This window comes from Ambystoma mexicanum, chromosome 2q, assembly GCF_040938575.1.
Source record: "Ambystoma mexicanum isolate Mex_15411 chromosome 2q, UKY_AmexF1_1, whole genome shotgun sequence".
NCBI classification, from domain to species: Eukaryota; Metazoa; Chordata; class Amphibia; order Caudata; family Ambystomatidae; genus Ambystoma; species Ambystoma mexicanum.
Genome location: NC_090924.1, coordinates 1410907240 through 1410925803, shown reverse-complemented (window position 1 = coordinate 1410925803; position 18564 = coordinate 1410907240). Strand labels below are relative to the sequence as shown.

Genomic DNA, 18564 nt, shown 5'->3' with positions numbered 1-18564 from the left:
CTGATATGGACTGACCACTTCCTACTCTCATTCGACATTAGTACCAACAACCCCCTCCACAGACAACACCCGCCTGCACCAGCATGCCTGACGAGAAACAAACGGAACATCACCAGCGAAGCCCTCATCCCACTGGTTCTACCTACCCTTAACATGATCCCTAACACATCAGACCCTACCCTTCTAGTAGACACCTACAATAGCGTCATGACCAATGCCATTGACCGTGTTGCTCCACTAAAATTACGCAAAAGCAAACCTAAAGCACACCTCAACTCTTGGTATACTCCAGAACTCAAAATACTAAGAAATTATCCGCACAAAAAAGGAAGCCTACAACACAAGAATAAGTAATGCCAGCTCCAGTACCAAAGAGCTATTCACTATCGTGAAGGAGCTAGAAAACCCTAATCCACCTATGGACTCGTCTGTGAAGGACCAATCTTGGTGCACTAGCATCCAAGACGCCCTTGCGAACAAAATCACTGGCCTACAAACAAAAATCGAAAACAAAAGACTTCAACTCTCTAATAGCAGCCCCATCTTTAGCACCATCATGCCCAGCCCACCTACCACCCCTAACACCAACCAGGGATTCACCTTCAAAAACGTAACCGCACTAGAAGTGCAAAAAATCATAACTTCCCTCAAACCATCAAACTGCAAAGAGGACAGCTGCCCTGCACAGATCATAAAAGATGCAGCAAGAGACCTCGCCCCCTTCATTTCCAAGCTCATAAACGCATCCTTCTCCACTAATTTGGTACCCAACAATCTGAAACAATCATGGGTCCTCCCGCTACTAAAAAACACAGACTCTGGATCCTTCCATCCCCACAAATTACAGGCCCATTACAACTGTTCCCTTCTTGCTAAAAATACTCGATAGAGTTGCTTACCTGCAAATTCAGCATTACCTAGAGTCTAACCAATTACTCGGATTGCGTCAGTCTGGCTTCTGGCCTCAGCATGGAACAGAAACTGCTCTTGTCGACCTTAAAAGTCAGATCGACGAAATCAAAGATAAGGGTAAGGCTGCCATCCTACTCCTATTAGATCTCTCAGCGGCCTTCGACCTGGTTGACCATAAAATACTCTGTAACCACCTCTCCTCTGCCACCCACTTCTCCCCCTCTGCTGTCTCGTGGATACAGTCCTTCCTAGCCAACAGAACTATGAGGGTCTTCTCTCTGGAGGCAATAGCAGACCCTATCCCCATATCCTGTGGTGTCCCACAAGGATCATGTGTCTCACCCACCCTCTACAATATCTTTACAAAGCCCCTCTTCGATAAACTGGACTGCCTGGGTGTCATCTACACAAATTACGCGGATGACACCCAGATACTCCTCACTATCTCGGGCAACTACGATACTGATGTAGCTAGGATCAATGAAATCTTCTCCGTCATTCAGGCATGGATGGCCACACATGACCTCTGCCTCAATGACGAGAAGACCGAACTGCTCATTGTTGGCTCACCGAATAACCTACAAAAATTAAGTCCTAACTACTCTAACATCATAATCGATGGCAACACCATCCCGGTCGCCAAAAATGTGAAAACACTTGGCTTCTATCTTGATGCCAACGTTAACTTCACCAAACAAATTAATGCTACCGCCTCTGCCACGGCATATACGGGAAAACTCATTAGAGCCTGTAGACCATTTCTCTCCCCTAACAGTGGCCTCATACTATCCAGAGCCCTTATACAATTGAAACTAGACTATTGCAATAGTCTCTACCTAGGTGCCAATCAAGCGTCAATTAACAAACTCCAAGTCCTTCAAAACAATGCACTTCGGGCAGCGCTAAATATCCCCAGACGTGAGCACATCTCAGCCACCAGACCTACATGCAGATGGCTCACCATCCAACATAAAATCGACCTAAAAACACTTTGCCTGACGTATAAAGCTCTCAACAATCTAGCACCCCCATACCTGACCAACAAACTCACCATGAAACCGTCCGTTAGAACCACGAGATCTTCCAACACCTTATGCCTTACAGTACCCAGATTTAACTCCAAAAGAGCCGGAGGCTCGAGCTTTACTGTCCTCGCCCCCCAACTCTGGAACTCCTTGCCACTGAGCATTAAAGCATCCAACTCCTTCCAGTCATTTAGGAAACTGGTCATTGGGTGGCTTCTGACAAATAGCCAACGTTGAAGTCTGACCTAGCTATATAATGTATTGACTGTTTATTCCTCACTTATGTTACTACTGCGTGCTTTCACCCTCACTGCCTGTATATAACTGCTATTTAAATTGTTCTAGCTTCACTGTTTATTACTCTGTACCGTGCCTTGTATCCTTGTACTAAGCGCCCCTTTACTCCTGGGTCCGGAGCGCTATAGAAATAAATAAACAAACAAACAAACAAACCATAAATATTGCCGTAGATATGGTCGTCTGGAACAGCCATAGGCGATATTTCTGGGGAGGATAATGTTGGGTTTTTTTGGGAGCAGGGGTTGCGGTGGTGTCCCCTGCTCTTTTAAAAATAATCTAGGGGTTGCAGGGGTGTCCCCCGCAGGTTCCATAGCTTAATATCGCCACAAAAATATGTCGATATTTTTGCGGGGATATTAACACATGGAACCAACATATGAGCCGAGACTGAGGCCCTTGCAGCTTCATGCGTTCACCCCTTGCTGGTTAGCTCCTCAAACCTTCACATATACAGGCCAGATACACATGAAGTTTACAAATGAGCAAGCAGGAGTTGGGGCAAACATACCTGTCCGTCTTCATAAGAGGGGTTGGGAGCACGCATTTCAGCTGCCATCCGTAATCAGCCAGAGAGTTCAGGAGCGGCACATAGTCGGTCTGTACCCTGGTACCCTGCGGGGGGGAAAAGGTACATTTTATGACTTGAGGTCGAATGAGAGCGTTCATTTCTCCACAGACCAGAAGGGCTGGAGTGTTATTGCTTATTTGCGGTATTCCCACGCGTAGCAATTACCATTAGAACACGTGGAGTCCTGCGGGGCCAACAGGGGTTATGACATCACGTGCAGTAGTTTAGACACAACGTACCCGGTATTTCTGACATGACCCATGTCTGCGCGTCTAAACGTTGTTTCAAAGTATTTCCCTCCCCGTTAGGGCACAGAAGGGATAGTAATGACATTTCTTCACTCCCAATTGAGTCTTTTTGCTTGGCAGGTGAAGGGGTTTACTAGCATCAGGCCCCTTCACTTACCAGACGAAATGTTTTCTACAGCTGGGGCCGAAAAAAATCACTTTAACTTCACCTTTATTTAGAATTCAAACCTATACCCCTCAGTGTTAGGCGGCACTTCAGCCCCATATCGTGTGGAATTTGTACAGCATTTTCAAAATACTATGTGGGTAACACACCTCCAAACACCTCATAAGTATAGTTTGTAAAAACTGGCGGTACTAAATACCGCCAGTTTTCTAGCATAACCGCCATACTCAAATGCCTCTTTAGGAGTATTTTTTCCGTATGGAAGTAAGGAGGGTATAACGTGGCATGAGATGAGAAGGCCATAGTTACCCTTTATGGCTTTGGGTCAGCGCCACGCAAGTCATTTTTATGTGTAACTTTGAAAACAAAAGTGTAACTGTTTAACTGAGCCACTAGAGGGCAGGATCATGCACAGAAAGCGGGTCTGTAACAGATAACAAGCTGCAACAGCGCTGTCACTGTCCAGCCAGACTCTATGGCCTAGGCTGGTCTATGATTTCAATGGTGGGCAGAGGTGGGCTGGGCAATCGAGAAACTGGGAGATTTCCTCAGAGGCCTGTGACCCACAAAGGCAATTAGAGTGTAGTGTCCTGTAGGTGGACCTCCTCACACTCCCAACCGTTCTCTCTCTCAAGGAATAGGCTGACACAGGAGCTGGGGTGCAACACCTCTTATCTTTATTCAATCTCAACACTAACTGCCGCTCTGCGCGGTAACCCCTCTCCTTCCTGTCACGTGGGACGCAGCCCACTCCGCAATTGATAACAGAGAGAGAGGACTGTTCCTCTCTTTGATACTACGGTGACGACACCACACCCTCCGGTCACTAAACAGTCAGTTGTGTTCTCAACCCATTTCTTCGATGAGACGAGTAGGCTTTCTTCTTGTTCTCTGTGGTCGGTGGTCCACACTTGCAGATGGTGCCACCCATTCTTCTGGTGTCACGTCATCTCCAGAGTCTTCCCTGTCTCCCTCATAGGGGGCGTCCCACTGGGAGAAAGTGTCACACATACTTGAATTTCTTGTATGCTGAAAGCCAGGCATCTTTCTAAAGTGAGAAGAGTTTTGCGTTATGGACCGGCGGCCTCCTTCTGCGGTAATGAGCGATCCTTTCTTCCTAGTGATGATGAGTGGTTCTTCATTGAACGGAGTTGCATTTTTGCGCTGTTGCTGTTGTCGGACCACGACCATGTCCCCTGGCGCCAGGTCGCTCTCTCTGGCTATGCGCTTGCGGGCGGCCGCTTCTTTCATGTGTTCCTTCATGAGGGAGTCTCTTGTTCTCATCTCCGCGTCCTCTTTGTACTGTTCTTCATTGTCGGGTGCGTGCGGTAGTCGCGTTCTGATCATTCGTCCGAACATTACTTCTGATGGTGACTTCCCCGTGGTGCTGTGTGGTGTGTTCCTATAGTCTTGCATAAGTTGGTACAGCATTTTCTCGACAGGTTCACCCGTAAGGCGTGCGATCTGAGTCGTGTGCTTGATGTTGCTCATGAATCTTTCCACAGTGCCATTTGCCTGAGGCCACAACGGTGTTACTTTACGGTGACGGAAACCCATGTATTCTGCGAATCTTTGAAAGTCTTGTCCCGTGAAGGGTGGTCCGTTGTCAGACTTTACAACCTTCGGTATGCCATAGATTGCGAACATCCGATCCAGTGCCGGGATGGTGTGATGTGCAGCGGTGGATGGGATGATCTGTAGGTCTGGATATCTAGAGTATTCGTCTACAGCTACCAAAATGTATTCACCCCCTTCCATGGGCCCAAAGTGGTCGATGGCTATCTCTTCCCATGTTCCTTCTGGTAGTGCGGTCATTCTTAGTGGTTCCGGGACTGTGTGCGGCTTTACGATGGCACAGGTGGGACAGTTTTGTAATAGTTCTTCCACAGAGGTGTCTAGTTGGGGAAACCATAGCTTTTGCCTTAGCATCCTTTTGGTGGATACAATTCCCCTGTGTCCTTCATGAGCTAGCTCTAGCACCTTCTGGCGTAGGCTTCGCGGTATTACTAATTTTGTCCCTTTTTAGTAGTAGTCCTTCCTCTGACTTCGCAAGTTCTTCCTTTACGGCCAAAAGGCACGTGATGTCTTGTTTGATATCCTCGTTCATTGTTTCACGGATCTGCTTTGCATGTTTCCACCATCCTGTTTCTAGGCACCTCAAGATGGTTTGTATTCCTTGATCTGCGTTGGACTCTCTCGTTATCTGTTCCATGTCAAGTCCTTGTGGAGTGCTGCTGTGAATGACATATCTGATGTATTGATCAGCAATGGATTGTTCTGGTCCGCTCTTTTCCTTGGGGTGCCGGGAGAGAAAATCTGCGGGATTTTGTTCTTTCCCTGGCCGGTGTATGATGGTGAATCGATAGTCCTGCAGCCTAAGTGCCCATCTGGCTATCCTTGGTGGCATTTTGGCTTGTGGGTTGCCATAGATGAAAGTGAGTGCCTGGTGATACGCCACAACTATAAAAGGTTTCCCATACAGGAAGAGGTGAAAATGCTTGCAGGCCCAGACAACCGCCAGTCCTTCCTTTTCTGCTTGAGAAAAGGCTTGTTCGGTTTTTGATAGGCTTCGACTGGCGTACGATACTATGTGTTTCCCGCCTCCTTCTTTGTCATCTAGTTGCGTGAGAATGGCGCCTAACCCAACGGGACTGGCGTCCACGACGAGTTCTGTTGTCTTCTTGGGGTCAAAGTACGCCAGGTTTCGGGCGTCTGAGATGCGGTCCTTGATGATCTGGAATGCTTCTTGGCATTTGGGTGACCACACAAATTCGGTGTTTAGTTTGGTTAGAGCTCTCAGGGGTTCACTGATGGACGCAAAATCACGTATGTACCTAGTGCTGTAGCTTGCAAGCCCCAGGAATGATCTGAGGTCTGATGTTGTTGCGGGTGGTTCAGCTTCTCGGAGCGCACTAACCTTTTCGGGGTCAGGCGTCATGCCCTTCTCTGAAAATATGTGTCCGAAGAATCTGAGCGTCTTCTTGCGGAATTCACACTTTTCTTTGTTGATTGTTAGCTGGGCTTCCTCCAAGGCCATGCAGACTCTCATCAGAGTGTCATCATGTTGTTCCTGAGTTTGGCTGAACACCAGAATGTCATCGCTGTAATTCAAGCAGTTGGGCACATGCTTGATGACATTGTGGATTTCTGCTTGAAAAATTTCGGCCGCTGAGGATACTCCAAAACTGAGTCGCTTGTAGCGGAACAAACCTAGATGGGTGGCAAAAGTTGTTATGTATCGAGAGTTCTTGCTGAGCTCCAGCTGATGATAGCCTTTGTTTAGGACTAACTTCGAGAATATTGTCACCCCATTTAAGAGGTGCACCATGTCCGTTATTCGGGGGGCTTGATGTCGTTCTCTTAGGATGGCTTCATTTGGTCTTCTCATGTCTACACATATTCTAATGTCTGGAGATTCTCTTTTGGGTACCGTCACTATAGGGGAGACCCATGGTGTGGGGCCTTCCGCGGGCTCAATGATGTCGGCCTCTAGTAGCTTAGTTAGCTCGTTTTCAACTTGCTGTTGAATGTTGATAGGGATGCCCCTGTAGTGCTGGGCTACTGGAGTGATGTGGGGGTCGATGTGAAGTTCAATCTGTTTTCCCTTCAGTTTTCCTAGGCCTTTGAACAGTGCCGGGAATATTTGATTCATGCTTGCCGTGGGATCTAGGTACTTGTGCACCATGAGACGGTACAATATGTGAATGAGTCCCATCTCTATGGCTGACCGATAGCCTAAGATGCATCTGCTCTCAGTGGCGGCTTCTAACACGTGCATGGGGATGCTTTTCTTATGTTCCTTGTATTGGCATGATGCCATGAAAAACCCTTTGCATGCTAGGGGTGTTTTTGAGCCATAGGGATAGATGAGGGCTCGTGCTGGCTGTAGGCGAGGAGCGTTCGGTATGCTTTGGTATACTTCTTCATTTATTACGTTCACAGTTGCTCCAGTATCTATCAGGAATTCTGCAGCTGTTTGGTTTATTCGTATTCTTAGCATTGGGCTGTGTTCTTTGGCCATGTTGTTTCCAAGGGCGTATAGATATCCCTTTCTCTGCGGTGCTTCTTGTTGCATTTCCGGTCTGCGGGATCTCTCTTCTGAGGATGCGCTTGATACGCTGTCTGACTGTGATTGTTCTATGAGGCATCTCACATATCTTCTGGGTCGCCTTCTTGCTTTTGACTGGGTGGTTTTGTTCTCCCTCCATTCTCTCCTCTCTTGTCTTCTTTCCGGTTGCTCGTCGTGGTGACGGCGCCGTCCTTGTTCCTGGAAGTGGTGTGCCGCCCTGTTGTGGTGGGAGGGTTGGTTCTGTTCTAGTTCCATCAAGGGTTTCCCACTCCTACTGGCTCCCTTCATTTTGCTGCGAAAAATCAGGCATACGGACTTATAGTGGTTGTCGCCACCACATGCGGAGCATGTCTGTCCCATGGTATTCATGGCCACACCTGTAGCAGAAAGGATCCGTGTTAGTTCTCGTTGTACCCTCTAGCTTGTTGATGCTTTCCTGCTTGCCGTGCGTGATCTTTATGTCGTCCAGGCCTTCCACTTGCGCTGCGAGGGCAGCGTCGGATCTCACTAGGCGCAGGATTTCCTCTAGACTTCTCGGCTGTTGTAGTAGTCGCCTCCGGAAGTCCGCGCTTTCGCACCCCACTCTGATTTGCGATCTGAGGGCCTCCTCGTTCGAGTAATTGTTGAAGTCACAGTGGTTCATTTTTGATCTTAGCCTCATGACGAACGCATCTATGGATTCTCCTTTGTTTTGCTTGGTAGTGTGGAATACGTGCCGTTCGTAGTCCACATTTGTGTGAGGTGTGAAATATTCTGTGAGTGATGTCTTTAGCTTGATGTAGGTGTCTATGTTGTCTTCCGGCATTTCCTCAAGGATATCTCGCACATTGGAACCTATCGCATGGTTTAGAAGGTTTAGTTTTTGTTCATCCTCCAGTGGTCCAGCTGCCTTTAGGCATACTTCAAAGTCTCTCAACCATCTTCTCCACCTTGACCCCAGGGTGCTTGTCTCTGTGAGGTCAAAATTTGCTGGTAATTGGGCTAGAAGGCTGTCCGTCATTTTTCTGTGCGGGGACGCTGGGGCGGATGGTGCCTCTTCTTGTGCTGGTGTCACTGGGACTGTAAGTGACACCCTTTGGGCTGGAGTCGCTGTAGCAGTGAGTGACTCCTCTCCTGAGCCACTCATGAGCTTGACCTTGGCTTGCTTAATGCTCGCGAGTGCGGTGGAGTCTGGCTGCCACTAGGGGGGCGCTGCGTTGGGGAGTTTGCGCTCCCTCTGCCGAGCTGGGTGGGGATGGCTGCGGGGGGAACTATGAGGCCTTCGAGATGTGTGTCTCTTGACTCGCTGCTTGCGTTGGGGTTCGTGTGCTTACCCTTTTCATGCAGACGCAGGGTAGGCAAAATGTGTCTTTGTAGCCTTTGCCGTCGGCGGGAGGCCAGTGCTCCTCGACCGCCCGGAGTTCTGCTGGAGTTATTTGCTCCAGCCGTTGCCGTTGGCGGGAGGCCGGTGCTCCTCGACCGCCCGGTGGTGTGATGCGGGGAGTCACTGCTCCACCTGCGGCGTTGGGGATCCCGCCTGCCGGCGTTGTTCCCGTTGGCGGGAAAGAAGTCTTCTCTTTCTCCCGCCCGGAGAGTTGTTGCACGGGGAGCTGCTGCTCCTGCTCCACCCGTGGAGTGAGCGCTTCGTCGCCTCTTCTTGCACGGGGAGCTGCTGCTCCTGCTCCACCCATGGAGTGAGCGCTTCAGGGCCTCTTCCAGTGGCGGGGAGCCTTCACGCTCTGACCCGCTACCCTCGGGGCATCGGAGGGACGGAAAAGACTCACGGGCGTCACAAGCGCTGTGACCTGAGGTGGCGGGCACAGCAGGGCGTGTGTCCGCCTCGTCGCCAGATGTAGTGTCCTGTAGGTGGACCTCCTCACACTCCCAACCGTTCTCTCTCTCAAGGAATAGGCTGACACAGGAGCCTGAGTGCAACACCTCTTATCTTTATTCAATCGCAACACTAACTGCTGCTCTGCGCGGTAACCCCTCCCCTTCCTGTCACGTGGGACGCAGCCCACTCCGCAATTGATAACAGAGAGAGAGTACTGTTCCTCTCTTCGATACTACGGTGACGACACCACATAGAGCTGGGGCAGAGTCGGCTACACGCTGCTCATTCCCATAAACGCCACTGTTCAGGCAGACTGACCATAGGGGTAATTAGAGCGATTCCCCGCTAGACTGAACCCTCTGAAAGGCAGCCAAAGCAGGAAAAGAGCCAGTAATAGCAGTGACATTTTTCGGGGGGCCAAGTACCCTCATTTGTCAGGGCTGAGCGAGGCGACGGAAAACAGCCCAGAATGCATGGCTCCTAAGACAGGGGTAGAGAACGAACAAGGCTCCCAGGGTACACGCCTGCAGCCCGAGAACAGGGGATCAGGCAGCTCATGGTACATGCCTGTAGCTCCAGGACCGTGGACCAGGCAGCTCATGGTACATGCCTGTAGCCCGAGGACCGTGGACCAGGGAGCTCATGGTACATGCCTGTAGCCTGAGAACAGGGGATCAGGCAGCTCATGGTACATGCATGCAGCCTGAGGAAAAGGGGGCAGGCAGCTCATGGTACATGCTTCCAGCCTGAAGAAAAGGGGCCAGCCAGCTCATGGTACATGCATGTAGCCTGAGGAAAAGGGGGGCAGGCAGCTCATGGTACATGCTTCCAGCCTGAAGAAAAGGGGCCAGGCAGCTCATGGTACATGCTTCCAGCCTGAAGAAAAGGGGCCAGGCAGCTCATGGTACATGCATGCAGCCTGAGGAAAAGGGGGCAGGCAGCTCATGGTACATGCTTCCAGCCTGAAGAAAAGGGGCCAGGCAGCTCATGGTACATGCATGCAGCCTGAGGAAAAGGGGCCAGGCAGCTCATGGTACATGCTTCCAGCCTGAAGAAAAGGGGCCAGGCAGCTCATGGTACATGCATGCAGCCTGAGGAAAAGGGGCCAGGCAGCTCATGGTATAATAGCTTACCTTAGCTTACAACTTCCTCGACAAATGGCTGGTATGGTTTCTGGCCCTTTTTAGATACTGGGCCTCATTATAAATTTGCTGGTCCGGTAACAATGGTACCGGTAAGCTTGCCAGTACCGTTGACACCGGACCGGCAAACTACGAGTCCTGCTCGTGGGTGCCTACCCCCCGCCAGGTTTGACCTGGAGGGAGGACCCGCATCTGCGAACAGACCATGTCGGATGCACCGGCGCCATTTACGAATGATGCCAGTGCATCCGACCTCCCCATTCCCATTCCCATTCCCATTGAGAGCTATGGGGATCAATGGGAATGGGGAGCATTTTTTTCCGACGCCCGGGAATGGCAGCAGGTACGGGTCCAGCAGGGTTGTAATACCCCGGTTATTGCACATTCCCGGGTGCCAAAGTTGTAATGAGGCCCACTGTCCTCCCAGCAGAGAGAGCGGGAGAGTGATCCACGCCCTTGTTGGGTGACAGATAAAGGCCCAATCAGGGCTGGAGCCAGACAGGAAGGTAGCTCTTGGTAGGAGAGACTTCCACCTGAGAGGTGTGGCCCGGAAGCTCATAGTGGTGGCTTCGCGTGGTGGACACAGCCATGCCCGGACCTGCGGAGTGCTCAGCGTCCCTGCCAAGACACAGACACGAAGACGGGGTAACAGCAGCCATACCCCAAGGTCAGGTATCAGAAACCAGACTCCATGGCGGGGAACAGCAACCATGCCCGAAGGTGGAGTGCGAAACCCCAGACAACAGGGAGGGGTAAAAACTAGGAGGTAACTAACTGGAGTAAATACCACGGAAGCCCAAGGAGAGGACTTGCTGTGGACTTAAGAGTCAGGGGGTTCCCAAGGACCAACGGCCGAGACAAGCACCCTGGTAAATCACAGGGAAAAGAGATGCACCAAAGACTGAGATACGTAACACGAGCACGGGAAGGTGGAAGAGGCAGATGGGGTCTTTACCTGAACTGTGCAAGAGGCAAGAAGCCCTTTTCCGATCAAGCAACATTACTGCGGGTCAGAAACCAGCCGCCATTCCTTTGTTTGGGAAAAGGCTCTAATTGTACCTGTGTTACAGTTCCGCTCTTCTTATAGAAATCGGGGTAAGCCAGGTTTCTGGATGGCAGAATTTGAATCTTTTTTAGGGCATCCTGTCCAGCACTCTTTTAGACTCCTTTACTTTCACCTAGAGTGGGACCAAGAAGCCTAAGTACATCTTTGAATGTTGGTGCTGAAATAAAAGAAATAACCTAAGCCTACAATGCCACCTTGCCAGTCTCCTGATTCGGACCTTCTAACATTTTTCGAAAAAAGCCATTTTCCTTGTAATTCATCTGATTTTCTATTATTTCTAGTTATCTTACGTTTTGACATCAAGTATTTTCCATTCAATATTTTAACTATTTTACACATGGATATTCTCACATGGATTGGAGTGTAGAGTCATGGCAGCATGCAGTGCATGAAGGTTCTGGGCTGGCGGTATGCCAGACTGATCACCGCCCCCCACCTCCCTGCTCCAACGGCACGCCCCTGCACCCACCTCGAGGATGGTCAACTGTTCCACCACAATGGCATCGTATCCTCTGGAGACTTTATCGGCTTCAGGGGTGTCCTCGAAAACGAACACGCCATCCGTTGATCCAGGGGATGACTCTGAAAAGTTTAAAATGGTGGACAGGTCAGCGCTCTGCAGGTCTAGCTTCATCGCAGCATGGTGCTCTACTGCCCACATAGGGACGGCCCCATGGGATCTAGCCCACCATCGGCCCCAACCCAAAATGGCGGACAGGTCAGCGCTCTGCAGGTCTAGCTTCATCGCAGCATGGTGCTCTACTGCCCACATAGGGACGGCCCCATGGGATCTAGCCCACCATCGGCCCCAACCCAAAATGGCGGACAGGTCAGCGCTCTGCAGGTCTAGCTTCATCGCAGCATGGTGCTCTACTGCCCACATAGGGACGGCCCCATGGGATCTAGCCCACCATTGGCCCCAACCTAAAATGGCGGACAGGCGAGCGCTCTGCAAGTCTAGCTTCATCGCAGCATGATGCTATAACACCACATAGGGACGGCCCCCTGGGATATAGCCCACCATTGGCCCCAACCCAGCTAGGAGATGCTCCTCACCAACAATCAGGGTAGAAAATGGGCCGGAACAAGACAGAACGGATCTCCAACAAAGCTTGTTTTTCAGGGCTCTGCTCGAGGCCCAGGCACACCTCAACAAACGGAAAAGAATGCAGAAACAGCAAAATCTTACAACCTTTTCTAAAGCTGTCCAAACTGGAATATATGTCTTGCAATTAACCGATTGTCTTTGGTAGGGTGACTACTGTGGCAAATGAAAAGAGCACAGTCCAACTTTCATTACTTGCTCAAATGGGTGTCTTGCTGAATCCCTATCACAGACATATTTCCCAATTACAATTGTGTACTTTCTTATGTTCTCAAAATGCTCTTTGCTTTTATGCAATCGCCAGGCTTGTAGTCCATGAAGTGATACTGGGCCTCATTACGAGTGTGCCGGTAAGGCGACCGGCACACCACGAGTCTGCGGGCTGGTGCCGTCCCACCTGCACACTTTTTTGGAAGCCAGCACCGTTATTAACAGTGCCCGTGCTTCCATCATCCAAATTCCCACAGAGTCCTATAGGATTCAAATGGGAATGGGGATTAACATTTTTCCGGCGCTTGTCTAGACGGACCGCCGGGGCTGTAATGCCCGAGTGTTTCCGTGAAACCAGGCACCGGAAAAAAACAGAGGTTCAGCCTGCCGGTTTTACCGGCACAGCTACCGCCGAACTTGTAATGAGGTCTACTTTGTTGTGACTGGGCTTGAAGTCTCCCTGTAGGCAGGGCTGAAGTCGAGGGTACACACGGTTGGGCGGAGTCCACCCACTTTTTTCAGAGGGTGGACTCAGTCCAAAACCCCTCCCACCCCTGGCTAAAAAAAGGAGTAACACCGAAAGTCTTCCTTGAATTTATGAATTAAAGCAAACCTCGGGGATCGAACCTGCAGTCGCCAGGTTTGCAGGCGGGACACTTCATCACTGCACTACATAACCTGATGAAAGATAGCAAACAACTAAAGGTGAAGTATTGCATTTGGTGCTGCATGTCCCAGGGAAAGCATTTGTATTGGTTCTTGGAGTTTAAAACATGCACACCTTTTAACGTTTTCAAAAACACTATCAGAAGAAAATATCCTCTCCTGGTTTTGTGTGTGTGTTGATTTTATGAAAGGCAAATGCCATTCGTCCTGTGCAATTTGGGTGGTTATGCAAAGCCAATTTAATGAAATGTGCATATGTCACCTTAATATGCTACTTTCTGACGACGTCACATCCCATTGCGTTTGTTGATGAGTCCCGCCACTTACATTTTTAGGACTTGACCCCTGCCCATAGGGCCTCACCCACTCCTTCCCTCAGCCCCACCTCTCCCCTCTCCAAGGAGGAGAGGGTTCCCAGAGTAATGTCTTTCCATTTCCAGCACTGCCCACGATGTATTCTTCACTTTGCTCCTTTTCCCTATGAGGCCAATGCTGGGGCACTATTGAACCACAGACGACACTGGGAGAAACCAGCCAATGAAAACGCAATATTCTAACTTAGCAATTTGCTTTCTAATTCAAGTTAGAGCAGGTGGAACAGAATATACTTGTTATAGAAGCAACACAAGGAATATATCGATATTACAGTGATATATGTTTACGCTTTCCAGACCTCAGAGGGCCATGCTTCAGGTGTGAGTAATCTTGGGGTGAAGTATTTGGGATTGCATGGTTTCTGAATTAAATCTAACTTCCGCCCTGATGTTGTGTGTCATCTTGGGGGTGTCTCATCATGCCTTCCAGGCTGGGTTGCTGACTGGGGAATTGCCATACACTGTGCAGCCCAGCACAAGAAACTCCCAAAGTGTCACAATCCAGGTCTACCCACTAAGAGTTGAGGGCCTGCTCCCGGGCCATTCAAATGGGCATCCTTGCAAGACATGTCAGGGGATCTTGCCTTCAGAGCCTATCGACCAAGGAGCTGGTTTATTTAAAGAGCAATAGGTTTCCATTGTACAAGCACTGCTGTGTTGAGGGAACTCTATGCTGTGTAATACATTGAAAACCTCCACCACAGACTCATGCAGTCTTCTGGTATTTATGTATTCACGACCCTCTTCATATACTTCACTGTCTCTTATCCTGAGTCTAAAACACTTTCTAGAAGAACAAAACGCACTCAAAACAGAGTATCGTCTGTTACTGCTGACTGTCAGCCTTTGAACTACACACTTGGAGACAGGACATATTCTTACAGCCTACCACAGCTAAAAAGACCAGATGCCTCCAGGTCAACAGGACCAGCTTACTCCAGTCCTGGGTTTCACTTTTACTTTAGTTTTCCTTTACTCCATCATATTCAGTTGAAGGGGTCCAAGTCAACAACTTCAGGGATGCAATAATGAAAGTCCATGACTGGGGCATGGTTAACCAAGTGACATGGAGTCATCAGCGCACCTTAAATGCAGAGGAAGGTAGATGCAGCAACAAGCACGACGCAGCAGTCTGGAGCACCCCTACAGCCCCAAAGCTGCATCGACAAGCATGAAGCAGCAGTCTGGAGCACCCCTGCAGCCCCACAGCTGCAGCGACAAGCACGAAGCAGCAGTCTGGAGCACCCCTACAGCCCCAAAGCTGCATCGACAAGCACGAAGCAGCAGTCTGGAGCACCCCTGCAGCCCCACAGCTGAAGCGACAAGCACGATGCAGCAGTCTGGAGCACCTCTACAGCCCCATAGCTGCAGCGACAAGCACGAAGCAGCAGTCTGGAGCACCCCTACAGCCCCACAGCTGCATCGACAAGCACGAAGCAGCAGTCTGGAGCACCCCTACAGCCCCACAGCTGCAGCGATAAGCACGAAGCAGCAGTCTGGAGCACCCCTACAGCCCCACAGCTGCAGCGACAAGCACAAAGCAGCAGTCTTGAGCACCCCTACAGCCCCATAGCTGCATCGACAAGCACGAAGCAGCAGTCTGGAGCACCCCTGCAGCCCCATAGCTGCAGCGACAAGCACGAAGCAGCAGTCTGGAGCACCCCTACAGCCCCACAGCTGCAGCGACAAGCACGAAGCAGCAGTCTGGACCGCCCCCTGAAGCCCCATAGCTGCAGTGACAAGCACGCAGCAGCAGTCTGGAGCACCCCTGTAGCCCCAAGCACGAAGCAGCAGTCTGGAGCACCCCTACAGCCCCATAGCTGCAGCGACAAGCACGAAGCAGCAGTCTGGAGCACCCCTACAGCCCCATAGCTGCAGCGACAAGCACGAAGCAGCAGTCTGGAGCACCCCTACAGCCCCATAGCTGCAGCCCCAAGCAAGAAGCAGCAGTCTGGAGCACCCCTACAGCCCCATAGCTGCAGTGACAAGCACAAAGCAGCAGTCTGGAGCACCCCTACAGCCCCACAGCTGCATCGACAAGCACGAAGCAGCAGTCTGGAGCACCCCTACAGCCCCACAGCTGCATCGACAAGCACGAAGCAGCCGTCTGGAGCACCCCTACAGCCCTATAGCTGCAGCGACAAGCACGAAGCAGCAGTCTGGAGCACCCCTACAGCCCCATAGCTGCAGCAACAAGCACGAAGCAGCAGTCTGGACCCCCCCTGCAGCCCCAAGCACGAAGCAGCAGTCTGGAGCACCCCTACAGCCCCATAGCTGCAGTGACAAGCACGAAGCAGCAGTCTGGAGCAACCCTACAGCCCCACAGCTACATCGACAAGCACGAAGCAGCAGTCTTGAGCACCCCTGCAGCCCCACAGCTGCAGCGACAAGCACGAAGCAGCAGTCTGGTGCACCCCTACAGCCCCACAGCTGCAGCGACAAGCACGAAGCAGCAGTCTGGAGCACCCCTACAGCCCCATAGCTGCAGCGACAAGCACGAAGCAGCAGTCTGGAGCACCCCTACAGCCCCACAGCTGCATCGACAAGCACGAAGCAGCACTCTGGAGCACGCCTACAGCCCCACAGCTGCAGCGACAAGCACTAAGCAGCAGTCTGGAGCACCCCTACAGCCCCATAGCTGCAGCAATAAGCACGAAGCAGCAGTCTGGAGCACCCCTACAGCCCCATAGCTGCATCGACAAGCACGAAGCAGCAGTCTGGAGCACCCCTACAGCCCCACAGCTGCAGCCCCAAGCACGAAGCAGCAGTCTGGAGCACCCCTACAGCCCCATAGCTGCAGTGACAAGCACGAAGCAGCAGTCTGGAGCAACCCTACAGCCCCACAGCTACATCGACAAGCACGAAGCAGCAGTCTTGAGCACCCCTGCAGCCCCACAGCTGCAGCGACAAGCACGAAGCAGCAGTCTGGTGCACCCCTACAGCCCCACAGCTGCAGCGACAAGCACGAAGCAGCAGTCTGGAGCACCCCTACAGCCCCACAGCTGCATCGACAAGCACGAAGCAGCACTCTGGAGCACGCCTACAGCCCCACAGCTGCAGCGACAAGCACTAAGCAGCAGTCTGGAGCACCCCTACAGCCCCATAGCTGCAGCAATAAGCACGAAGCAGCAGTCTGGAGCACCCCTACAGCCCCACAGCTGCATCGACAAGCACGAAGCAGCAGTCTGGAGCACCCCTACAGCCCCACAGCTGCATCGACAAGCACGAAGCAGCAGTCTGGAGCACCCCTACAGCCCCATAGCTGCAGCGACAAGCACGAAGCAGCAGTCTGGAGCACCCCTACAGCCCCATAGCTGCAGCGACAAGCACGAAGCAGCAGTCTGGAGCACCCCTACAGCCCCATAGCTGCAGCCCCAAGCACGAAGCAGCAGTCTGGAGCACCCCTACAGCCCCATAGCTGCAGCGACAAGCACGAAGCAGCAGTCTGGAGCACCCCTACAGCCCCATAGCTGCAGTGACAAGCACGAAGCAGCAGTCTGGAGCACCCCTACAGCTCCACAGCTGCAGCGACAAGCATGCAGCACCAGTTTGCACAGCCCCTATGGCCCCACGTACACCTGCTTCTCACTACATATAGCAGGAGCCTGCAATCTTTGGGTCCCCAGATGTTTCGGACTACAACTCCTAACTATCGTAGCCAGCACAGTCAATGGTGAGGAGGTATGGGGGATGTAGTCCCAAAGATCCGGAGAGCTGCAGGTTGCAGGCCCCTGATACATAGGCAAAACACATACAGGCCCCGCCCACCGAGACTCCGTACCACAGTCCCTGGGCGCCTGATGTGTGCATCAAATGCACATTCGGACAATGATGCGTCGCTACAAGGTTACACCAACGGCAGCGGTGCGCTACACAAAAGACCTTTGATGTTGATATAGGCACACACACAGCTGGCCATGCAGGCAGGCACACATGCTCAAAAAGTGAAAAGACACCCACGCTCACGTGTGTACACTTCATAGCACACAAACACCCCCCGCCCCCACTCTCACAGTTTACCTCCACACCACCCCGCAAGCGCCATCCTCAACACACGCGCCTTTGCGGGCCAGCCGCCCCCATGCGGTGCACACAATGCTGTCTGCCACACGCACATCAATATTTCATGCTGTTCGGCTGGCCAGGTGCTATGCGAATATCCGAGCTTCCCATTTACCAGAAATGCCCAGTGGGGGACAGGGGGCGGAGATTACACCGTCTGGAAGGCCGGCCCCAGGGGGCGTGGGGGGCTCCTCCGTCGCCTGTGTGCCTCGGCTTACACGAGACGAGCCTTCAGTGCCGGATCGAACCCTATGGAGGCTCCTAGGCAGTCGAAATGTCGGGGGCCCCTTCGTAAATTATCTCCTAAAACGTTCTAAATCTTACCAACCAAACATTTTAATACACCAATTGTGGTACAAAAAACTAAACATTAACAAGTATTGTTATTAAACAAAAATAAAGCAACACAACTTTACATGTTCACTTTCCTTGATTTGTTTGTGGTGAAATCTGGGCACAAATACAAAATCCAAATTAAGCACTGGCGGGCGCCGGGGCCCCTATAAGGAGTGGGGCCCCTAGGCCGGTGCCTACTTGGCCTAATGCATAATCCGGCACTGCAAGCCTTCCAGACAGTTACTGCCCAAAACAGCTTCCGGTGTGGTCTCACTGGCTCTATGCCACATGATGAAACACAGTGTCACTTTGTATACACAACAAAGTGTCTCAGTGGCTCTATGCCAGATGGAGAAACAGACCATGGCCTGAAAGGCCCTATGTTTGATGATGTAGCCCAGTATGGCCCTACTGGTTCTACACTAGGCAATGAGGCACTATGTGACCTCATTGGCTCTATGCCAGAAGAGGAAACACAGTGCCACTTTTTATACACACTGAC

At 51.4% G+C, this 18564-nt stretch overlaps 1 protein-coding gene across 1 annotated transcript in view; it reads right to left on the bottom strand.

Moving 5' to 3' along the window:
- The window catches only part of RFTN1 (raftlin, lipid raft linker 1), a 694433-nt gene that overhangs the window by 38906 nt on the left and 636963 nt on the right, over positions 1-18564 (bottom strand). Inside the window, exons 7-8 of the mRNA XM_069648901.1 lie at positions 11779-11891; positions 2746-2849 (exon numbers count right to left, since the gene is read on the bottom strand). Coding sequence (XP_069505002.1) covers positions 2746-2849; positions 11779-11891 — 217 coding nt within the window. The remainder of the gene's footprint in view (positions 1-2745; positions 2850-11778; positions 11892-18564) is intronic.